This window comes from Buteo buteo, chromosome 12 (assembly GCF_964188355.1).
Source record: "Buteo buteo chromosome 12, bButBut1.hap1.1, whole genome shotgun sequence".
NCBI classification, from domain to species: Eukaryota; Metazoa; Chordata; class Aves; order Accipitriformes; family Accipitridae; genus Buteo; species Buteo buteo.
Window position 1 is genome coordinate 382,348 of NC_134182.1, and position 17,320 is coordinate 399,667.

The following is a 17,320-nucleotide window of genomic DNA, read 5'->3' on the forward strand; positions in this document are numbered from 1 at the left end:
CATCCCCGCTGCCCCCCCCGGTCCCCCCCATCCCGGTGCCCCCCCCGTGCCCCCCCCCGTTCCCTCCCCCGGGGCGGAGCCGCCTCCCGCCCGGCCCCGTCGCCGCCTGCCGCCTCCCGGCACCGCCGCCCGCCGGAGCCCCGGGATCCCCCCGGGACCCCCCCCCTCCCCGGGACCCCCCCCCTCCCTCCGGTCCCGTCTGTGCCCCCCCTCCTTTTTCCGTCCCCCCCCCCACCATGACGGTGAAGCTGGACTTCGAGGAGTGTCTGCGGGACTCGCCCTGGTTCAGGTACCGGGACCCCCCCCGGGGTAATTGGGGACCCCCCGGCACCGGGACAACCCCCTCCCCCCCCAACTTGTCCCCTGGGTCCCCCCCCCCGGACCGGGACACCTCCCCCAGATGGGGACACCCCCTCTGATTTGTCCCCGGGATCCCCCCCCCGAGCATCCTCCGGTACCAGCACCCCTCAGGGCCCCCCTCGACCCCCCCCCTCCCGCTCCCAGGACCCCTCGGTCCCCCCAAACTCCATCTGCCCCCCCATCCCCCAGGAGCACGACCCCCCCCCCCAAATACCAGCCCTGCCCCAATACCCCAGGATTGAAAATGGAGGGGGGGCAGCACTGGGACCCCCCTAAAAGGGGGGGGGGCAGCCCCCCCCAAGGGCCCCCCCAAGCCCCCAGCTGCCCCCCATCACACTGGGGGGGGCAGGGGGCAGTTGGGATCACAGGTGGCCTCGTGCAAGAGCCCCCCCTCCTCGTGCAACCCCCACCCCTTGTGCAAGGTCCCCTCCCACAAGCGTGCGAGACCCCCAGTGCACCCCCCTCGCACGAGGGTCCCCCCCCCCCCATCGTGCAATGGGAGCCCCCCCCCGGGGGGGGAGGAAGCGGTTTCGCACACGCGGGTGCACACCGGGAGGGGCAGGAAGCCACGGGGGGGGGGGAGGGGGTGCGCGATGGGGGTGGGGGCCTCTCGCACGGCCTCGCACACGTGTGTGCAATGGGGGGGACCGTGTGATCTCACACAGCCTCGCACACACGTGTGCAATGGGGGCGTGTGATCTTGCACGGCTTCACACACGTGTGTGCAACGGGGGGGTGATCTCCCACGGCCTCGCACACACGTGTGCGCCGGAGCCAGGGTGGGAGCGTGCAAGCTGACACGTCTTCGCACACGTGTGTGTGTGCTTCCAGGCTGGTGCTTGCACGGGGAGCTGCTCTTGCACGAGGGGTTTTTGCACGAGGGATGGGGGCCTCTTGCACGAGGAGGGTCTTGCACAAAGAGGCAGGGCTTGCACGAGGGAGCGGGGCTTGCACGAGGGTTTCCCCTCACCCTGGGGGGGGGTCCTTGCACAAGGGTCGTCTCTTGCACGAGGCCGGGGGGGGGGAAGGTGTCAGCCATCTTGGGGTGCCCCAATGCTTCCCCCCCCCAAACCTGCCCGTGATGTCACGGCATCACCATGGCGACGGTGCCCGCAGGAAGCGCCGCCGGAAGCACCCGGCGACCGCGGAGCCCCAAATCTCCCCCCAACCCCCCCAAATCCTTCCTGGCCCCCCCAAGGCCCCCCAAGCCCCCCAGGGCCCCCCAAATTCCCCCCTCACACCCCAATTCCCCCCCCCAGGATTCCCCAAAGCCCCCAACCCCCCCCGCCCACCCCCCCAGTGACCCCGAAAACGCCTCTCTGACCCCCACACCCCCCAAACCCATCTCTGACCCCCCAAACCCCCTCTATGAACCCCTAAACACCCCCAGACCCTCCCAAATCCCCTCTATGACCCCCCAAACTCCCCCTGGACCCCCCCAAACCCCCCCTGTCCCCCTCCCAGGGCGGCCGTGGAGGAGGCAGAGGCGGATGTGGCCGAACTTGAGACCCACCTGGAGAAGGTTGGGGGGGACCCCAAAACATGGGGAGGGGGGCCTTAAGGGATTTGGAGGGGTGGTATCCCTTGGGTTTAGGGCCCCCCAAGGATTTAGGGGGGGTCCCTAAAGGATTTGGGGGGGCCCAGGATGCTCCTGGGGTTTGGGGATCCCTGAGGGATCTGGGGGGCTCCCCCTGGATCCAGGAGGATTTGGGGGGGCCCTGGGAACCCAGGCAGGGCCAGGGTGGTCTTGGGGGTTCCTGGAGGTTTGGGGATTCCCATGGGATCTGGGGGGATCTTGGAGTCCTGGGCAGTGCTGGGGGGGTCCGGGGGGGGGGGTTCCCTGGGGTTTGGGGACCCCCAAGAGATCCTGGGGGATTGAGGGGGGGATCTGGCAGGGACATTGGATTCCCAGGCGGTGGCTGGGGGGGTTCCTGGGGGTTTCCCCTGGGGTTTGGGGCTCCCTAAGGGATCAGAGGGGATCGGGGGGTCTGGGGCCGGGGTGGGGGGATCCCCAAGAGGCTGACGGTGCCCCCCCAGGTGCTGAAGCTGTGCTCCGCCATGCTGGAGGCCGGACGGCAGCTGGAGGGAACGAGCCGGGCCTTCGCCGCGGGGCTGCGGGAGCTGGCGGGGATCCCTCGCGGGGACCCCCTCGTGCGGGTGAGCACCCCCAAATGGGGGGGGGGGTCCCAGGGGGTTTGGGGATCCCCAAGCGGGGGGAGCACCCCAAAACGGGGGGTCCTGGGGTGATTCTGGGGGGTCCAAAGTGGGTCTGGGGGTGCCAGAGCCCCTGATGTGAGCAGGCACCCCAAAATTGGGGGGGTCCCAGGGCTTGTGGGAACCCCCTGATCCAGGTGCACCCCAAATTGGGGGTCGGGGGGGGCTACAGGGCTATTGGGGGGACCCTGGGGGTTGGGGGGCCCTGGGGCCTGCTGGGGGATTTTGGGGGGCTCAAGGAAGGGATGGGGGGGCCCGGGGAATGTGGGAGGAGGGATGGGGGTCCCAGCCCCACCCCTGACCCCCCCGACCCCCCCAGGAGGCTCTGGAGAAATTCTGCGACTCCCTAGAGCAGATGATGGACAGCCACGAGGTAAACAAGCCACGCCCCCTCTTCCTAGACCACGCCCCCTTATTCACAAGCTCCACCCCTCTCCTCTAAGCTCCTCCCAACCCTCTCCCACCTGGCCCCGCCCCATCCCTTGCAAGACCACGCCCCCAAACATACTCTCACACACCCATCAAGAGCCACGCCCCCTCCCGGCCTGGCCACGCCCCCTCCCGGCCTGGCCACTCCCCCAGGAGCCCAACGAGGGATCCCTCAGCCCCCTGCCCCCCTCCCTGGGGACCCCCCCGGGTCCCTCTGACCCCCCCCCCCCCCGTGTCCCCCCAGGAGCTGCAGGACAGCACCCAGGTCGCCCTGCGCCGTCACCTCCACACCCTGCTCAAGGAGTGAGTGGGGGGGGTCCCATGGGTGCTGGGGGGGGGGCATGGGGGCCATGGGGGTCCTGGAGGTGTTGGGGGGCAACCAGAGATGCTGGGGGGGGACCCATGAGTGCTAGAGGTAGCCTATGGGTGCTGGGGGGGCCACGGGTGCCACGGGGGTCCTGGAGGTGGGGGGGGACCCCATGGGTGCTGGGGGGTCCCTACGGGTGCTGGGGGGCAGCCAGGGATGCTGGGGTGTCCCATTGGTGCTGGGAGGTCCCATGGGTGCTGGGGGCGTCCTATAGGTTCTGGGGGATCCCATTGCTGCCAGAGGGGTCCTGGAGGTGCTGGGGGGCAGCCAGGGATGCTGGGGGTAGCTGATGGGTGCTGGGGGGTCCCATGGGCGCTAGAGTTCTACAGGTTCTGGGGGACCCCATCGCTGCCACAGGGGTCCTGGAGGTGCTGGGGGTCTCCCATGGGTGCTGGGGGTCCGGTGGGTGCCGTGGGGATCCTACAGGACCCTATAGACCCTGGGGGGGAATGTCCCGGTGGGCCGCGCGGAGGCTGGGTGCGGGTGTCCTTCCCAGCGCACCCCCCCAGCAGGAGCACCCATGGGTGCCCCCCCCCAGGGAGGCGCGGGGGCTGCGGGAGGCGCGTCGGGAGCGGGCGCGGGCGGCGGAGGCGCTGGCGGGGGCCCTGCAGCACCACGCCGAGGTCCCGCGCCGGCGGCCCTTGGAGGCCCGAGAAGCCGCCGCCGCTTTGGGCGGGGCCCGGGGCGTGGCCCGGGCAAGGGGACTGGATTATGTTCTGCAGGTGGGTGGGGCTCGAGAGGGGTGGGGCTCGTGGGAGGGGTGGGTTTGAGGGGGGGAAGATGGGGAGGGATTATATAGGGCTGGAGAAGGTGTGGTTTTTTATGGGGGTGTGGTTTAACTGGGTGGGGCTCGAGCTGGGAGGGGCTTGTGGGGGTGAGGTTGGGGTGGTGGGGGCTGGAGAGGGATTGAGTGGGGCTGGAGGGGGTGTGGCTCTTTGTAGGGGGTGTGGTTTGTCTGGGGTGGGGCTTGGGTGGGAGGGACTTGATGTGGGTGGGCTTGAGGTGGGTGTGGCTTGTGGTAGGGGTTGGGGAGGATGGGGAGGGATTGAATGGAGCTGGAGGGGGTGTGGGTTTGGGGGCGTGGTTTATACTGGGGTGGGGCTTGAGCTGGGAGGGGCTGGAGCAGGTGGGGCTTGTGAGGGTGGGGCTTAAGAGGGCGGGGCCAGAGCACCCCCCAACCTTACTCCCTCCCCAGATCAATGTGATGCAGGACAAGAAGAAGACGGAGATCCTCCAGTTTGTGAGCGATGGGGGGGTGGAGGGTTTTTGGGGGGTCCCTGGGGGGGAGTTGGGGGGTCCCTGAGGTTCTTGGGGGGTCCCTGGGAGGGTTGGGGGGTCCCTGAGGGTCATGGGGGTTTCTGAGGGGTCTGGGGGGGTTCTGAGAGAGTTTGGTTGTCAATTAGGGGGGCCTGGGGGGTGTTGGGGGGCTCCTGGGGGATGTAAAGGGGTTTGGGGGGGCTTAGGAGGGTTTGGGGGGGTCCAGGAAGCACAAGGGGGGGTCCTGGGGTGCCTGGGGGTCTCCAGGAGGGTCTGGGGGGGCCTGGGGAGGTCCTGGGGGTCTGGGGGCCACTGGGGTTATTTAGGGGTGTTAAGAACTTTCAGGGGGTCCCATGGGTGATGGTGGGGGTCCATGGCTGCGGGGAGGGGTCTAGGGGTCCTGAGGGGGGACAGACGGACGACACAGACTGACACCCCCCCCCCCCCCCAGGTGCTGGCCCTGCTGGAAGCCCAGGCCGCCTTCTTCAGCCAGGGCCACCGCAGGGCCACCAGCACCCAGCAGTACCGGGGACAGCTGGGGGCGCAGGTGGGGACCCCCACCCACCCCCAAACCCTCCCGCCCTCCCCAGGGGACCCTGGCATCCGGGAGGGACCCCCCAACCACCCCCAAAACCACCCCCACCGCCCACCCCAGGGGACCCTGGTGTCTGAGAGGGACCCCCACCCACCCCCAACCCCCCCCACCCTCCCCAGGGGACTCCAGCATCAGGGACCCAGGCACTGGGGGGGACCCGGGTGGCTGGGGGGGGGACACACCCAGGTATGGCAGGGGCCCAGGAATTTGGGGGGGGGACCCAGGGATCTGAGGGGGGACCCAGGGGTGCGGGGGGTCCCCAGGCATTTGGGGGGGGGGGACACCCAGGTGTCTGGGAGGGGGTGACCCAGGGGTCTGGTCCCCGCAGCTGGACCGGCTGGTGCTGGAGGGGGCCCGGCAGCAGCGGGACATGGAGCAGCGCCACGCCCTGCTGCTGCAGCAGGTGGGCGGGGCCGGGGGCGTGGGCGGGGCACGAGGGGGCAGGGTTAAAATCAGGGGGCGGGGTTAAAATCCGGAGGGGCGGGGTTAAAAGGCGGGGGGGGGGGCTGAGCCTAAAGGCAGGGGGTGCACCAAGAGGGCTTTGCTAAGGGGGTGTGGTCTGAGTGGGGGGCGTGGCCTGAACTGGGGCGTGGTCTTGGAGACTTGGGGTGTGGCTGGAGGTATGGGGGGTGGAGCTAGGTCCAAGGGGCGGGGCCGTGGGCAGTGGGAGGGGTCTGTATCTGATTGGCAGCAGGGGAGGGGCGGGCTCGGTTTGGACTGATGGGTGGGGACCCGGTTGATTGACAGGCGGGGTCACCATTGATTGGCAGCCTTCAGGTCGGGCTGGGATGATTGACAGGTAGCTGGGGGCGGGGCCAGCTTTCATAAGCTTTGATTGACAGCTGGCCAGATGAACCAGGTTTGATTGACAGCCCTAGGGCGGGACTACCTTTGACGGACAGCCTCGGGGGGTGGAGCCAAGTTGATTGACACGTCCAAGGAGGGGGGCGGGCCTTTAGCAGACTGGCAGCCCCCAGGACCTATTGGGGGCAAGCAGGGCTCAGGGGCGGGTCCAGAGAGGCTGGGGGCGGGCCCAGGCTGACGGGCGGCCCCCAGGACCTATCACAGGAGACGGTGGGCGGGGCCACAGGGGAGGCGGGGCCGGGGGCCCGCCCCATGGAGGGGTACCTGTACAAGAGAGCCAGCAACGCCTTCCGCACCTGGAGCCGGTACCCCAACCCCCCCCGGAACCCCAAAACCCCCCCCCGCACCCCACACCCCCTGGACCCCCAAATCACCCCCCCCCGGTGCCCTCACCCCCCCCCGTACCCCCAAACAGCTCCAGGTACCCCTGAACAACCCCTGTACCCCCAAATCCCTGTGCCCCCCCCCGTATCCCCATCCCCTTGTACCCCTGAATGCTCCTTTTCTGGGGTCCCCCCGACCCCCCCCTTTCCCCTGGGGGATTTTGGGGTCCCCCGACCCCCCCCTTTCCCCAGGGGGGCTTAGGCATTCCCCCAGCCCCCTTTTTTTCCCTGACCCCCCCTTTCTCCTGGGGGGTTTTGGGGTCCCCCCTGACCCCCCCCTTTTCCCTTGGGGGGGGTGGGGGTCGCCCCTTGACTCCTCCTTTCCCCTAGGGGGTTTTGGGGATCCTCCTGAGCCCCCCATTCCCCCCCCCCCAGGCGCTGGTTCTCCATCCAGAGCAACCAACTGGTGTACCTCAAACGGGCGCGGGTGAGCGGGTTTTGGGGGGCCCCGGGGGGGCGATGAGCTTGGGGGGCCCTTTGGGGGATCCCCCCCTTGGGGGAGATGGATTTGGGGGGTTGGTTTGGGGGGGGGGAGCAGATTTTGGGGGTTGGGTTTTGGGGGGGGTACTTTGCGGGTGCAGATTTTGGGGTGAAGTTTTGGGGAATAGATTTGGGGGAGCTGCTTTTGGGGGTGATTTTGGGAAGCAGATTCAGGGGGCAGGTTTTTGGGGGTGTAATTTGAGGGGGCAGGTTTTGGGGGTCACTTTGAGTGGGGTGAATTTGGGGACATGTTCTTTGGGGGGTCAGGTTTGGGGGTGCAGATTTGGGGATCAGGTTTGGGGGTCAGGTTTTGGGGGGGCCAGTTCTGGGGGTGCAATTTTGGGGAGCAGATTTTGGGGGTCAGATTCTGGGGGAATAGTTCGGGGGTGCAGATTTGGGGGGGCTGGGTTTGGGGGGGCAATTTGGGCATGCAGTTTTGGGGGGTCTGTTTTGGGGTGCAGTTTTGGGGGGGCTGGTCTGGGCGGGAGACTTTGAGAGGCTGAATCTTGGCAGGTGTTTTTTAGGGCCTGGTTTTGGGGAGTGGATTTGGGGGGGGCTTCAGATTTGGGGGGGCATCCCTGGGGTTGAAATTTCGGGGTGCCCCCCCAGGACCCCCCAACAGTGGTGGTGGAGGACCTGCGCCTCTGCACCGTCAAGCCCTGCCCCGACCTCGAGCGTCGCTTCTGCTTTGAGGTCGTCTCCCCTTCCAAGTGAGTGCCCAGAGACCCCCAAAACCTCGGGGGGACCCCAAAACCCCTTGTGCCCTGCTCCCCCATGTCCCCCCCCGTCCCCTAGCCCCCATATCCCTGTGTCCCCTGACCCCATGTCCCCCCCCATGCCCCCTGATCCCTTGTGCCCCCCCGTGTCCCCCCACATCCCCATGTCCCCCTGTGTCCCCTTCTGCCCCCTGCCCCCCCAAGTCCCTCTGTGTCCCCCGGCCCCCCCTGACCCCCCCGGCCCCCCCCTTGTCCCCCAGGTCCTGCGTGCTGCAGGCAGACTCGGCGGGGCAGCAGCGAGCCTGGCTCAGCGCCGTCCAGAGCAGCATCGCCTCCGCCTTCAGCCAGGGGCCCCCCCGGGACCCCCCCGGTCAGGTGGGTACCCCAAAACCTCCTGCATTGGCAGGGGGGGTACCCCAAAAACCCACCTGGCTAGGTGGGTACCCCAAAACTCCCTAGGGTGGGCCTGGGACCCTCAAAAACCCTCTTGGGGGCACCGGGAACCCCCCCCAAAACCCTCCTGGGATCAGGGACCCCCAAAAATCCTCCTGGGGGGGAGATGAGGGACCCCAAAACCCTCCTGGAAGGATCAGGGACCCCCTGGGCTGGGGCTGGGACCCCAAAAACTCTCCTGGGGGCATCAGGGACACCCTAAAACCCTCTTGGGGGGATCAAGGACCCCCAAAACCCTCCTGGGGGAATCAGGGACCCCAAAAAACTCTCCTGGGGGCATCAGGGACAACCTCCCCCCAAAAAAACCTCCCTGAAGGGGATTGTGGACCCCCCAAAACCCTCCTGGGGTGATCTGGAACCCCCAAAACCTTCTGGGGGGGATTGGGGACTCTAAAACCCTCACTGGGGGGGTCAGGGATGCCCCAAACCCTCCTGAAGAATCAGTAACCCCCCCCCAAAACCCTTATAGGGGAATCAGGGATCCCCAAAACTCTTCTGGAGGGGTTAGGGACCCCCCAAAATCCTCATGGGGTGATCTGGCACCCCGAAACCTTCTCTGGGGGGGATTGGGGGCCCCTCCCTACCCCCCGGGGGGGGTCCTCAAGCACTACCCAACCCCTGCCTCCCCCCAACAGCTCCCCGAACGTTCGTGGTCGGGGTCCTGGGGTGTTCGGGGGGGGCCCCCCGAATCTCAGGTTCTGGAGACGGTGCTGGGGCTGGAGGGGAACGGGAGCTGCTGCGACTGCCGGGAGCCGGCACCCGCCTGGGCCAGCGTCAACCTGGGCATCACCCTCTGCATCGAGTGCTCCGGCATCCACCGGTGAGGGCACCCCAAAACCCCCCCGGGCACCCCAAAAAACCCCCAGGGCACCCCGACCCCCCCCTGCCCCCCAGGACCCTCAAATGTCTCCCTAAGGTCCCTCAAATGTCCCTCAAGGGTCCCCAGATCCAGCATCAGCCGCTGCCTTGAGAGCTTCAGCATCTACCGGGGCACCCCAAAATGAGATAAGGGCATCCCACCCCCGCAGGGCACCCCAAAATCCCCCTGCCCCCCCCCAGACCCCCCAAAAATCTCCCCCAAGGTCCTTCCAAAGTCCCCCAAGGGTCCCCCCGTGGGCCTGCATAGCCCCCCCAAGAGCCCTTCAACACCCCTGCAAGACCCTCAGGGCACCCCAGGGACCCCCAAGATCCCTCAGGGACCCCCAAGACCCCCAGGCCCCCCCCAGCGACCTTCAGAGCCCCCCAGGATCCCCAGGCCCCCCAATGCACCCCAAGACCCTCCCAGGGACCATGACAGCCCCCTGAGACCACCCAGGACCCCCCAAGACCCCCCCAGGGACCATCAGAGCCCTCAGCCCACCCCCAGGGCCCCCCCCCACACCCCCCCAGTGAGCTGTAGAGCCTCTAGGACCCCCCCACTCCCCCAGGGACCCCCAATGCCCCCCAAGACCCACCCCAAGGACCTGCAGAGCCCCCCAAGGATGCCCCCAGGACCCTGAGGGCCCCCCCTGACCCCCCAAATCCCCCCCCCAGGAGCCTGGGGGTCCACTTCTCCAAAGTGCGTTCGCTGACGCTGGACTCCTGGGAGCCTGAACTGGTGAAGGTAACTGGGAGCACTGGAAGGGGGGGGGGGACTGGGAGGGGCTGGATGGCCCCCCCAGGTGACACTCTGGGGGTAATGTCTGTCCCCCCCCACGTGTCCCCCCCCAGTTGATGTGCGAGCTGGGGAACAGCACCCTGAACCGCATCTACGAGGCTCGGGTGGAGGAGATGGGGGTGAAGAGGCCCCCCCCCGGCTGTTCCCGGTAAGAGCCCCCCCTCATACTGCACCCCAAAATTGGGGAGGGGTGTCAGACACCCCCCCAGCACCCTCAGGCCCTCAGAGACACCCCCCCCCCCAAAGTCCCAAACTGGTGCCTCCTGGGATATCCCCCTCCCCACCCAAGAGGACCCCCCCAGGACCCCCCCAAACCAGTCCCCCCCCACAGGGGGCAGTGATAGGACCCCCGGGACACCCCCCTCAGGATCCTCCGTGGGAATCCCAGACCCAGCCCTTAGGACCCCCCCAGGACCCCCCAAATCCCCAAGGGCACAGTGGGAGGACCCCCCCAGCCCCCCCAGGGGCAGCGAGAGGACCCCGGGACCCCTCAGCCCCCCCCTCAGGACCCCCCAGCCCCCCTAAACCCCCCCAGGGCACAGTGGGAGGACTCCAGGACCCCTCAGGATCCCCCCAGGACCCCCCAGCCCCCCCTAGGGTGCAGCGGGAAGACCTCAGGACCCCTCAGGACCCCCCGACCCCCCCCAGGGCGCAGCGGGAGGACTGGATCCGCGCCAAGTACGTGGAGAAGAAATTCGTCACCGGGCTCCCGGGAGGGGGGGCCAGGCCCCGCCCATCCCGCGCAGGCCCCGCCTCTCGCCCAGGCTCCGCCCCCCGCGGCAGCCCCACCCCCCGCAGCTGCCACACCCCAGGTGGGGGAGGGAAGGGGTGGGGCTTGGGATGGAGGAGAGGGGCTTGATGGGGTGGGGCTTGTGGAGGACGGGCTATGATTGGGCCGGGCTTGCCATTCAAGGGGCGGTGCTTATGGTGGAGGGGTGGGGCATAATGTTAAGGGGCAGGGCTTCAGTTGGAGGGGGTGGGGCTTGTTATAAAGGGGCGGGGCTTATGGAGAAAGGCGGGGGTTGTCATTGGGGTGGGGCTTGTGAGGGGCAGGGCTTAGCAGTAGGTTGGGCTTATGAAGGGTGGGGCTTATGGCAAAGGGTGGGGCTATTACAAGGAGGTGTGGCTTATGCAGAGGGCGTGGTTTGTGATGGAGAACAGGTGCTGGGGTTGCAGTTTGCTGGGGGTGTGGCTTGTGCCATGCGGGCGTGGCTTAAGCATTGTGGGCGTGGTCTCCCGGTGGGCGTGACCTTCCAGCCCGGTGGGCGGGGCTTACAGGCCAACAACCTCCTAGCAGAGGATGGGGGGAAGTTTTGGGGGGGGGGGGGGCAGCAGGATGGGCGTGCCTCTCCGCGGGTGGGCGTGTCCCGAGCGAGATGGGCGTGTCCTGAAGCCCCACCCCTCCCCCCCAGAAGCCCCGGAGGCAGAGGGCCCCCCCAGCCTTCACCCCGGGGCTCTGCTCTACTGGGCGGCCCAGCACCGGCGCCTGCCCACCATGGCCGACGCGCTGGCCCACGGCGCCGACCCCGGGTGGGTCAACACCGCCGAGGACAACCGCACCCCCCTGCTGCAAGCCGTCGCCGCGGTAACCGAGGGGGTGTTTTGGGGGGGGGGGGGGTGGCACCCGGAGGGGCACCCTGGGGTGCTGGGAGCATCCCCCACCTAATTGTGTGTGACCCTCCCCCCCCCCCCAAAAAAAAAAAGAACTCGCTGCTGGCTTGCGAGTTCTTGCTGCAGAACGGAGCCAGCGTCAACCAGAGCGACAGCCGCGGGCGGGGGCCGCTGCACCACGCCACCGTGCTGGGACACACTGGGTGCGTCCCCAGTAGCGTACTGGGAAGGGGGGGGGAGGGGGAACTGGGGGGGGGGTGCTGCCCCTCACTCTGACCCCTATTTTATCAATGGGGGCAGCACCCACCCCAAAAGCGGACGGTTTGGGAAGCTAAGCAGGGGCTGCCTCGGGCACTGCCCAGATGGGTGACCTGACCCTACTCATTGAATTGGGGGGGGGGGTAACCCTCTTTATTTTGAGAGGGGGGCTCTATTCTCTTGGGGGGATCCGTATACCCTTTGGGGGGGTTCCTGCCCCATTTTGGGGGATCCCTATTCCTTTTGGGGGGGGGTTCTGTCCTCTTTTGGGGGGATCCCTATTCTTTGGGGGGTTATTTATTCCCTTTTGGGGGTCTCTATTCCCTTTCAGGGTTATCTATTCTATTTTGGGGGTCCCTAGTCCCTTGGGGGGGGTCCTTATTCCATTTTTGGGGGATCCCAAGTCCCTTGGGAGTTCCCTATTCCTTTTGGGGGGGGGGGCACTCTTGCTTTGGGAGGGATCCCTAGTCTCTTTCTGGGGGATCCCTATTGTCTTGGGGGGGTCCCTAGTCCATTTGGGGGGGTCCCTGGTCCCTTTTGGGGGCACAATCCCTGACCCCTCATCTCCTAAGGGTCTCCCAAAATGGGGGGGGCACCCAGCACAGCTTCCCCCACTGGGAAGCTCAGCAGGTGCCGCCCCATCCGGTGCCTGGATGGGTGACCTCACCCCCATGTGTCTGTTCCCCCTGAACCCCCATGTGCCCCCCCCCCCAAATTCCAGCCTGGCCTGCCTCTTCCTGAAGCGGGGGGCTGACGTGAACGCGGTGGACGCAGAGGGCAAGGACCCCCTCACCATCGCCATCGAGCTGGCCAACGCCGACATCGTCACCCTGTGAGATTCCCCTCTGGGAGGCACCCACGGGTGGGGGGGGGGCACCCATGGGTGGGGGTACCTGCCCTTCTTACACCCCCCCCCTTTTTCTCCTCCCCAGGCTGCGGCTGGCCAAGATGCGGGAGCTGGAGGCGGCCCAGGGGCAGACTGGTGGGTTTGGGGGGGCTCCAGGGGTTGGGGAGGGGTTTTGGGGTGTCCCTGGATTTGGGGGGGTCCTGAGCACGATCTTGTGGCAGGGTGGGTTTGGGGGGGGGCACAGGGGTGTTGCTGGGTGGTCCTCAGCTCCTGAGAAGGACCTAAGGGGGGGGATTCCCAGAGTTTAGGGTGTCCTTGGGTTTGGGGGGGAAGCAGGTTTGGGGGGGTCCTTGGATTTGGGGGGGTCCCAGTATGGGTTTGGCGGGGGGACTGAGTTTGAGCTGACCTCGAGGGGGTCCTTGGGGGGCTCCTTGGGTTTGAGGTTCCCCAAGAGGGTGCCTATATTTGGGGCAGCCCAAGTTTGGGGTGTTCTCCATCGAGGTTTTGGTGGGGGATCCTTGGATTTGGGGGACTCCGATGGGGAGCTTGAGGGTGGGATCCCCATTTTGGGGTCCCCCCACCCACCAACCTTCACCCCCCCCCCCAGGCGATGACACCTACCTCGACATCTTCCGCGACATCTCCCTCATGGCCTCTGACCACCCCGAGAAGCTCGCCCGCCCCCACCACAAGCTCACCACCCTCTAGCTCCGCCCCTCCAGACCTTGCCACGCCCCCCCGGGGCAGGCCCCGCCCCCTTACAGGCAGCTTCCAATGAAATAAAGCATCGCCTTGGCCTTGCCCCTCCCATGGTCCCGACTCTGCGCCCAGGTGGGAACATCTGATGTGGTCCCTAGAATGGGGCTGGTTGGGCTACCTAGAACTGCCCCCCCCAATCTTCTACCTACAGTGGGCCCCACTTGGGTTACCTAGAACCGAGCCCCCCAAACGGGCCCAGGGTGGGTTACCTGGACCTGACCTCCACCATGTGGTACCCAAAATGAACTCCGCTTGCGTCATCTAGAACCACCCCCCCCAACAGGCCCTGGTTGGGGTACCTAGAACTGACACCCCGCCAATCTTTCACCTAAAATAGCTCCTGGCCGGGCCACCCCAAAGCAACCCCAATGCATCACCGGGAACACCTTGTGTTTTAAAGGGGTATCCCCACCCCAGGAAGGGGGTGACACCCACCCTCCGCCCTCCCCACCCCCACCCTTGGGTGCTGAATGAAGGACAGGAGCCTGGGCTGAGCTTTGTGGGGAGCAGAGAGTTTTACATGGCTGGTTCTAGAGCGGATCGGCAGGGGGTCTCGCGGCCAGTGGGGCCCGGGCCGGGACTCCCCTCTTTGCCGCTGGCACCCTGGGAAGCGTGGAAGAAGCCGGGGAGGGTGAGGATGAGGAGGCTCCCGGCCAGGAGGAAGGCACCGGCAGCAAGGAAGGAGATGGTGTAGTTCCCGGTCACGTCCCGCAGCCAACCTAAAATATGGCAGCGTTAAGGCACCTGGAACCCCAACCGCCCCCCCTAGAACCAGCCCAGAGCCCACCTGGGGGAGGGCAAAGGGTTGGGGAACAAGGAGGGTGTGGGTTGGGGCACCTGGAACCCCACCTAGGACCCCCCTAGAACCTGCCCGCACGCCGTTGGGGGGACCCAAGGGTTGGGGGAGTGGGACCATGTGGGCCGGGGTGCACGCCTGGGTTCCAAAGGGAACCCCAATCCTCTTGGGGTACCGAGAGTCTGCAGCATGGCCGAGGTCACCCTATGTCACCCCACGTCACCGAATCCGGGTCACCCGACCCCACGATGAGCCATTGCCCACCCAAACGGCCATGGGGATGGGAAACACATCCCTCAACCGGTCCCTGGGCGCCCCCTGTGACTGGTTCTAGGTCACCCAACCCTCCCGGCCCCCTGGCACCGCAGCAGGTCACCTCCATACCGGCAAAGGGTGGCCCCAGCAGAGACCCAAAGCTCTCGAACATCTGCATGAGGCCGATGGCGTGGACCAACCGCCCGGCGCCAACCACCTCGGCCACGCCGGCAAACTGGAGGGGCACGACGGCTCCGGCGCAGAACCCGTAGGCCGAGGCCAAGGCCAGGAGACCCCCGAAGGAAGTCCCCAAGGGCAGGAGCAGCGACACCAACCCCGTCAGCACGGCCCAGGCGAAGAGATGACGGAGCAGGGGGGTGGCCGGCCGGGCGGCCAACCAGCCGGCGGCGACCCGGCCTCCCCCGTCAACCGCCGCCATCGCCGCCATCACCAGCCCGGCGCGGTGCTCGTCGCACCCCACCTCGTGGGCGCGGGCTTCCCCGTGGACAAAGGGCACGTAGTAGCCGGCGTCCACCAACACGAAGGCCAAGGCGTAGCGGATGAAGGGCCCGTGCCGCAGCAGCCGCATCAGCCCCGGCCGGTCCCGCGGTGGCCCCGGGGTCTCGCCGGGGACGGGCAGGGGCCGGAGAAGAGCCCCGGCGGCCACCAGGTTGAAGGAGGTGGCGGCCAGGAGGAGCAGGGCCCCTCGCCAGCCATAGGTGTCCAGCAGCAGCGGGACCAGCGGCCCCAGGGCCAGTCCCGAGATGCTGGCGCCCGACACCACCAGCCCGGTGGCCAGCGCCCGCTGTGCCGGGAAGTAGCGACCCACGGTCCCCAGGGAGGGCGTGAAGACCAATGCCCAGCCCAGGCCTGTGGGGAGAGGCGGGGCACCCTGTGGGCACAGCCGGCCAATGGGGCGGGGTGGGCTAGGGCACCCAATAGCCTTGGGCCGTCTAAGGTTGCCCAATGGTTTGGGGTGTTCTAGGTCACCCGACAGCCCAGGGTGCTCTAGGTCACGCAAAGGGATGGGGTGGTCTAGGGTGCCCAATGGGATGGGGTGGAGTAGGGTGCCCGATGCCGTGGGGCTGTCTAAGGTCACCCGATGGTCTGGGGTGTTCTGGGTCACCCAACAGGCTGGGCTGCTCCCGGTCACCCAATGGACTGGGGCTGTCTAAGGTCACCCGATGGTCTGGGGTGTTCTGGGTCACCCAACGGCCCAGAGAGCTCCAGGCCACCCAATGCCGCAGGATGTTCTAGATGACCCTCATTCCCTCGCACCCCATCCCTCACCCAGTGACCTGCCACGTTCTAGGTCACCCAACCCCTCTCGCACCCCATCCCTCACCCAGTGACCCCCCACGTTCTAGGTCACCCAACCGCCCGGCACCCCGTTTCCCAGCAGCCCCTGCTCCGTACCCGCCAGCAACCCCACGCTGAGGTAGAGGTGGGTCATGTGGGTGGCGAAGGCCCCCAGGAAGAGCCCCAGGCCCGAGAGGAACCCCCCAACCATGGCCACGGGGCGGGCGCCGAAGCGGGTGCTCAGGGCACTGCCCAGGGGCCCTGCAATTGGGGGGGGTGGAGCCCCCGGGGCTGCTTACTGGGGGGACTGGGAGCCAGGGGATGGATGACGGGGGGGTCCCAGTGATCCCAGGGCCCCCTCCTGGTGGGATTGGGACCCCCAAGGGCTGGATAGGGGCAATCCCAGTGTTCCCAGTGCCCCCCGGTAGCCTCCAACCCTTCTTACTGGTGTGATTGGGACCCCAGAGGGATGGCTAAAGGCAATCCCAGTGCTCCCCAGTAGTCCCCAACCTTCCTTAGTGGTGTGCTTAGGACCTCTGGGGGTGGGTAGGGGGATTCCAGTGCCCCCCAATGCCCCTTACTGGTGTGCTGGGACCCCAGAGAGAAGAACAGAAGCAATCCCAGTGCTCCCAGTGCCCCCCCAGTGCCCCATACTGGTGTAATGCGACCCCAGCCCTCCCAGTGCCCCCTGTGCCCCCCCAGTGCCCCCCCAGTGCCCCATACTGGTGTAATGGGACCCCAGAGGGACGGATAGAGGCAATCCCAGTCCTCCCAGTGCCCCCTACTGGTGCGCTGAGACCCCAGAGGGACGGACAGAGGCCCTCCCAGCCCTCCCAGTGCCCCCCCAGTGCCCCCCCAGTGCCCCCTACTGGTGTGCTGGGACCCCAGAGGGACAGATAGAGGCAACCCCAGCCCTCCCAGTGCCCCCAGTGCCCCCCAGTGCCCCCTACTGGTTCGCTGGGACCCCAGAGGGACGGACAGAGGCCCTCCCAGCCCTCCCAGTGCCCCCAGTGCCCCCCCGGCGCACACTCACCCCCCAGCTGGAGGGCGGCCAAGGGGGCGGAGCCCACCCAAGCCGCCGCCCCTGCCCTGGCCCCGAAGGCACCCCCCAGCGGCCGGAGGCAGAGCCCCAGCGCCCGCACCCCCCCGGCCACCAGCGCCGCCTGCAGGAAGGCCCCCCCCAGCACCCCCCACCCCCCCGGGGGGGGCCGGGGGGCACCCAGCTGGCCGGGGGGGGGACCCAGCCCTCTGGGGGGGGACACTCAGGAGTCTGGGGGGGGCACCCAGGAATTTGGGGGGGCACCCAGGTGGCTGGGGGGGGGCACCCAGGGGTCTGGAGGGGGTACCCAGGGGTCTGGGGGGGACACCCAGGGGTCTGGGGGGGACCCAGGTGGCTGGGGGGGGGGCACCCAAGCCTTCAGGGGGGACCCAGGAATTTGGGGGGGGAGACCCACGAGTTGGGTAGGGGACCTAGGTGTCTGGGGGGGGACCGGAGAGTTTGGGGGGGACACACCCAGGAGTCTTGGGGGGGGGACCTAGGTGGCTGGGGGGGGCACTCAGAAGTCTGGGCAGGGGACACAGGAGTTACGGGGGGGAGGCAGGTGTCTGGGGGGGCCCCCAGGAGTCTGTGGGGGGCACAGGTGTCTGGGGGGGGACCCAGGAGTCTTGGGGGGACACCCAGGTGTCTGGGGGGGGGGATCCAGGAGTCCAGGGGGCACAG

General features: G+C 67.8%; 2 protein-coding genes across 4 annotated transcripts; one reads left to right on the top strand and one right to left on the bottom strand.

Moving 5' to 3' along the window:
* The first annotated feature begins 182 nt into the window (after positions 1–182).
* On the top strand, positions 183–13,313 carry ACAP1 (ArfGAP with coiled-coil, ankyrin repeat and PH domains 1). Of its 3 annotated transcripts, XM_075042277.1 has the most exons (22): positions 183–289; positions 1,825–1,882; positions 2,398–2,517; positions 2,894–2,947; positions 3,248–3,306; positions 3,909–4,092; positions 4,566–4,610; positions 5,079–5,174; positions 5,551–5,625; positions 6,279–6,391; positions 6,845–6,896; positions 7,559–7,659; positions 7,926–8,040; positions 8,754–8,938; positions 9,652–9,721; positions 9,829–9,923; positions 10,424–10,587; positions 11,188–11,360; positions 11,480–11,589; positions 12,366–12,476; positions 12,577–12,626; positions 13,099–13,313. In XM_075042277.1, the coding sequence occupies exons 1-22, from the start codon at positions 237–239 to the stop codon at positions 13,197–13,199; spliced, it is 2,184 nt and encodes a 727-aa protein (XP_074898378.1). In that variant the 5' UTR covers positions 183–236; the 3' UTR covers positions 13,200–13,313. The 3 variants fall into 3 exon arrangements, with proteins under 3 accessions (XP_074898378.1, XP_074898379.1, XP_074898380.1); XM_075042278.1 differs by lacking the exons at positions 183–289; positions 1,825–1,882; positions 2,398–2,517 and having other exon boundaries at positions 2,893–2,947; positions 3,880–4,092; positions 6,313–6,391; XM_075042279.1 differs by lacking the exons at positions 183–289; positions 1,825–1,882; positions 2,398–2,517 and having other exon boundaries at positions 2,897–2,947; positions 3,883–4,092; positions 6,313–6,391.
* Positions 13,314–13,747: 434 nt separating this feature from the next.
* LOC142037530 (monocarboxylate transporter 13-like) lies at positions 13,748–16,841 on the bottom strand (the record flags this gene model as incomplete). The annotated part of the gene is made up of 4 exons (XM_075041987.1): positions 13,748–13,969; positions 14,431–15,171; positions 15,718–15,861; positions 16,634–16,841. Coding segments are annotated over 4 exons (1,296 nt in total), but the record flags the coding sequence as incomplete, so codon positions are not given.
* Positions 16,842–17,320: the final 479 nt, after the last annotated feature.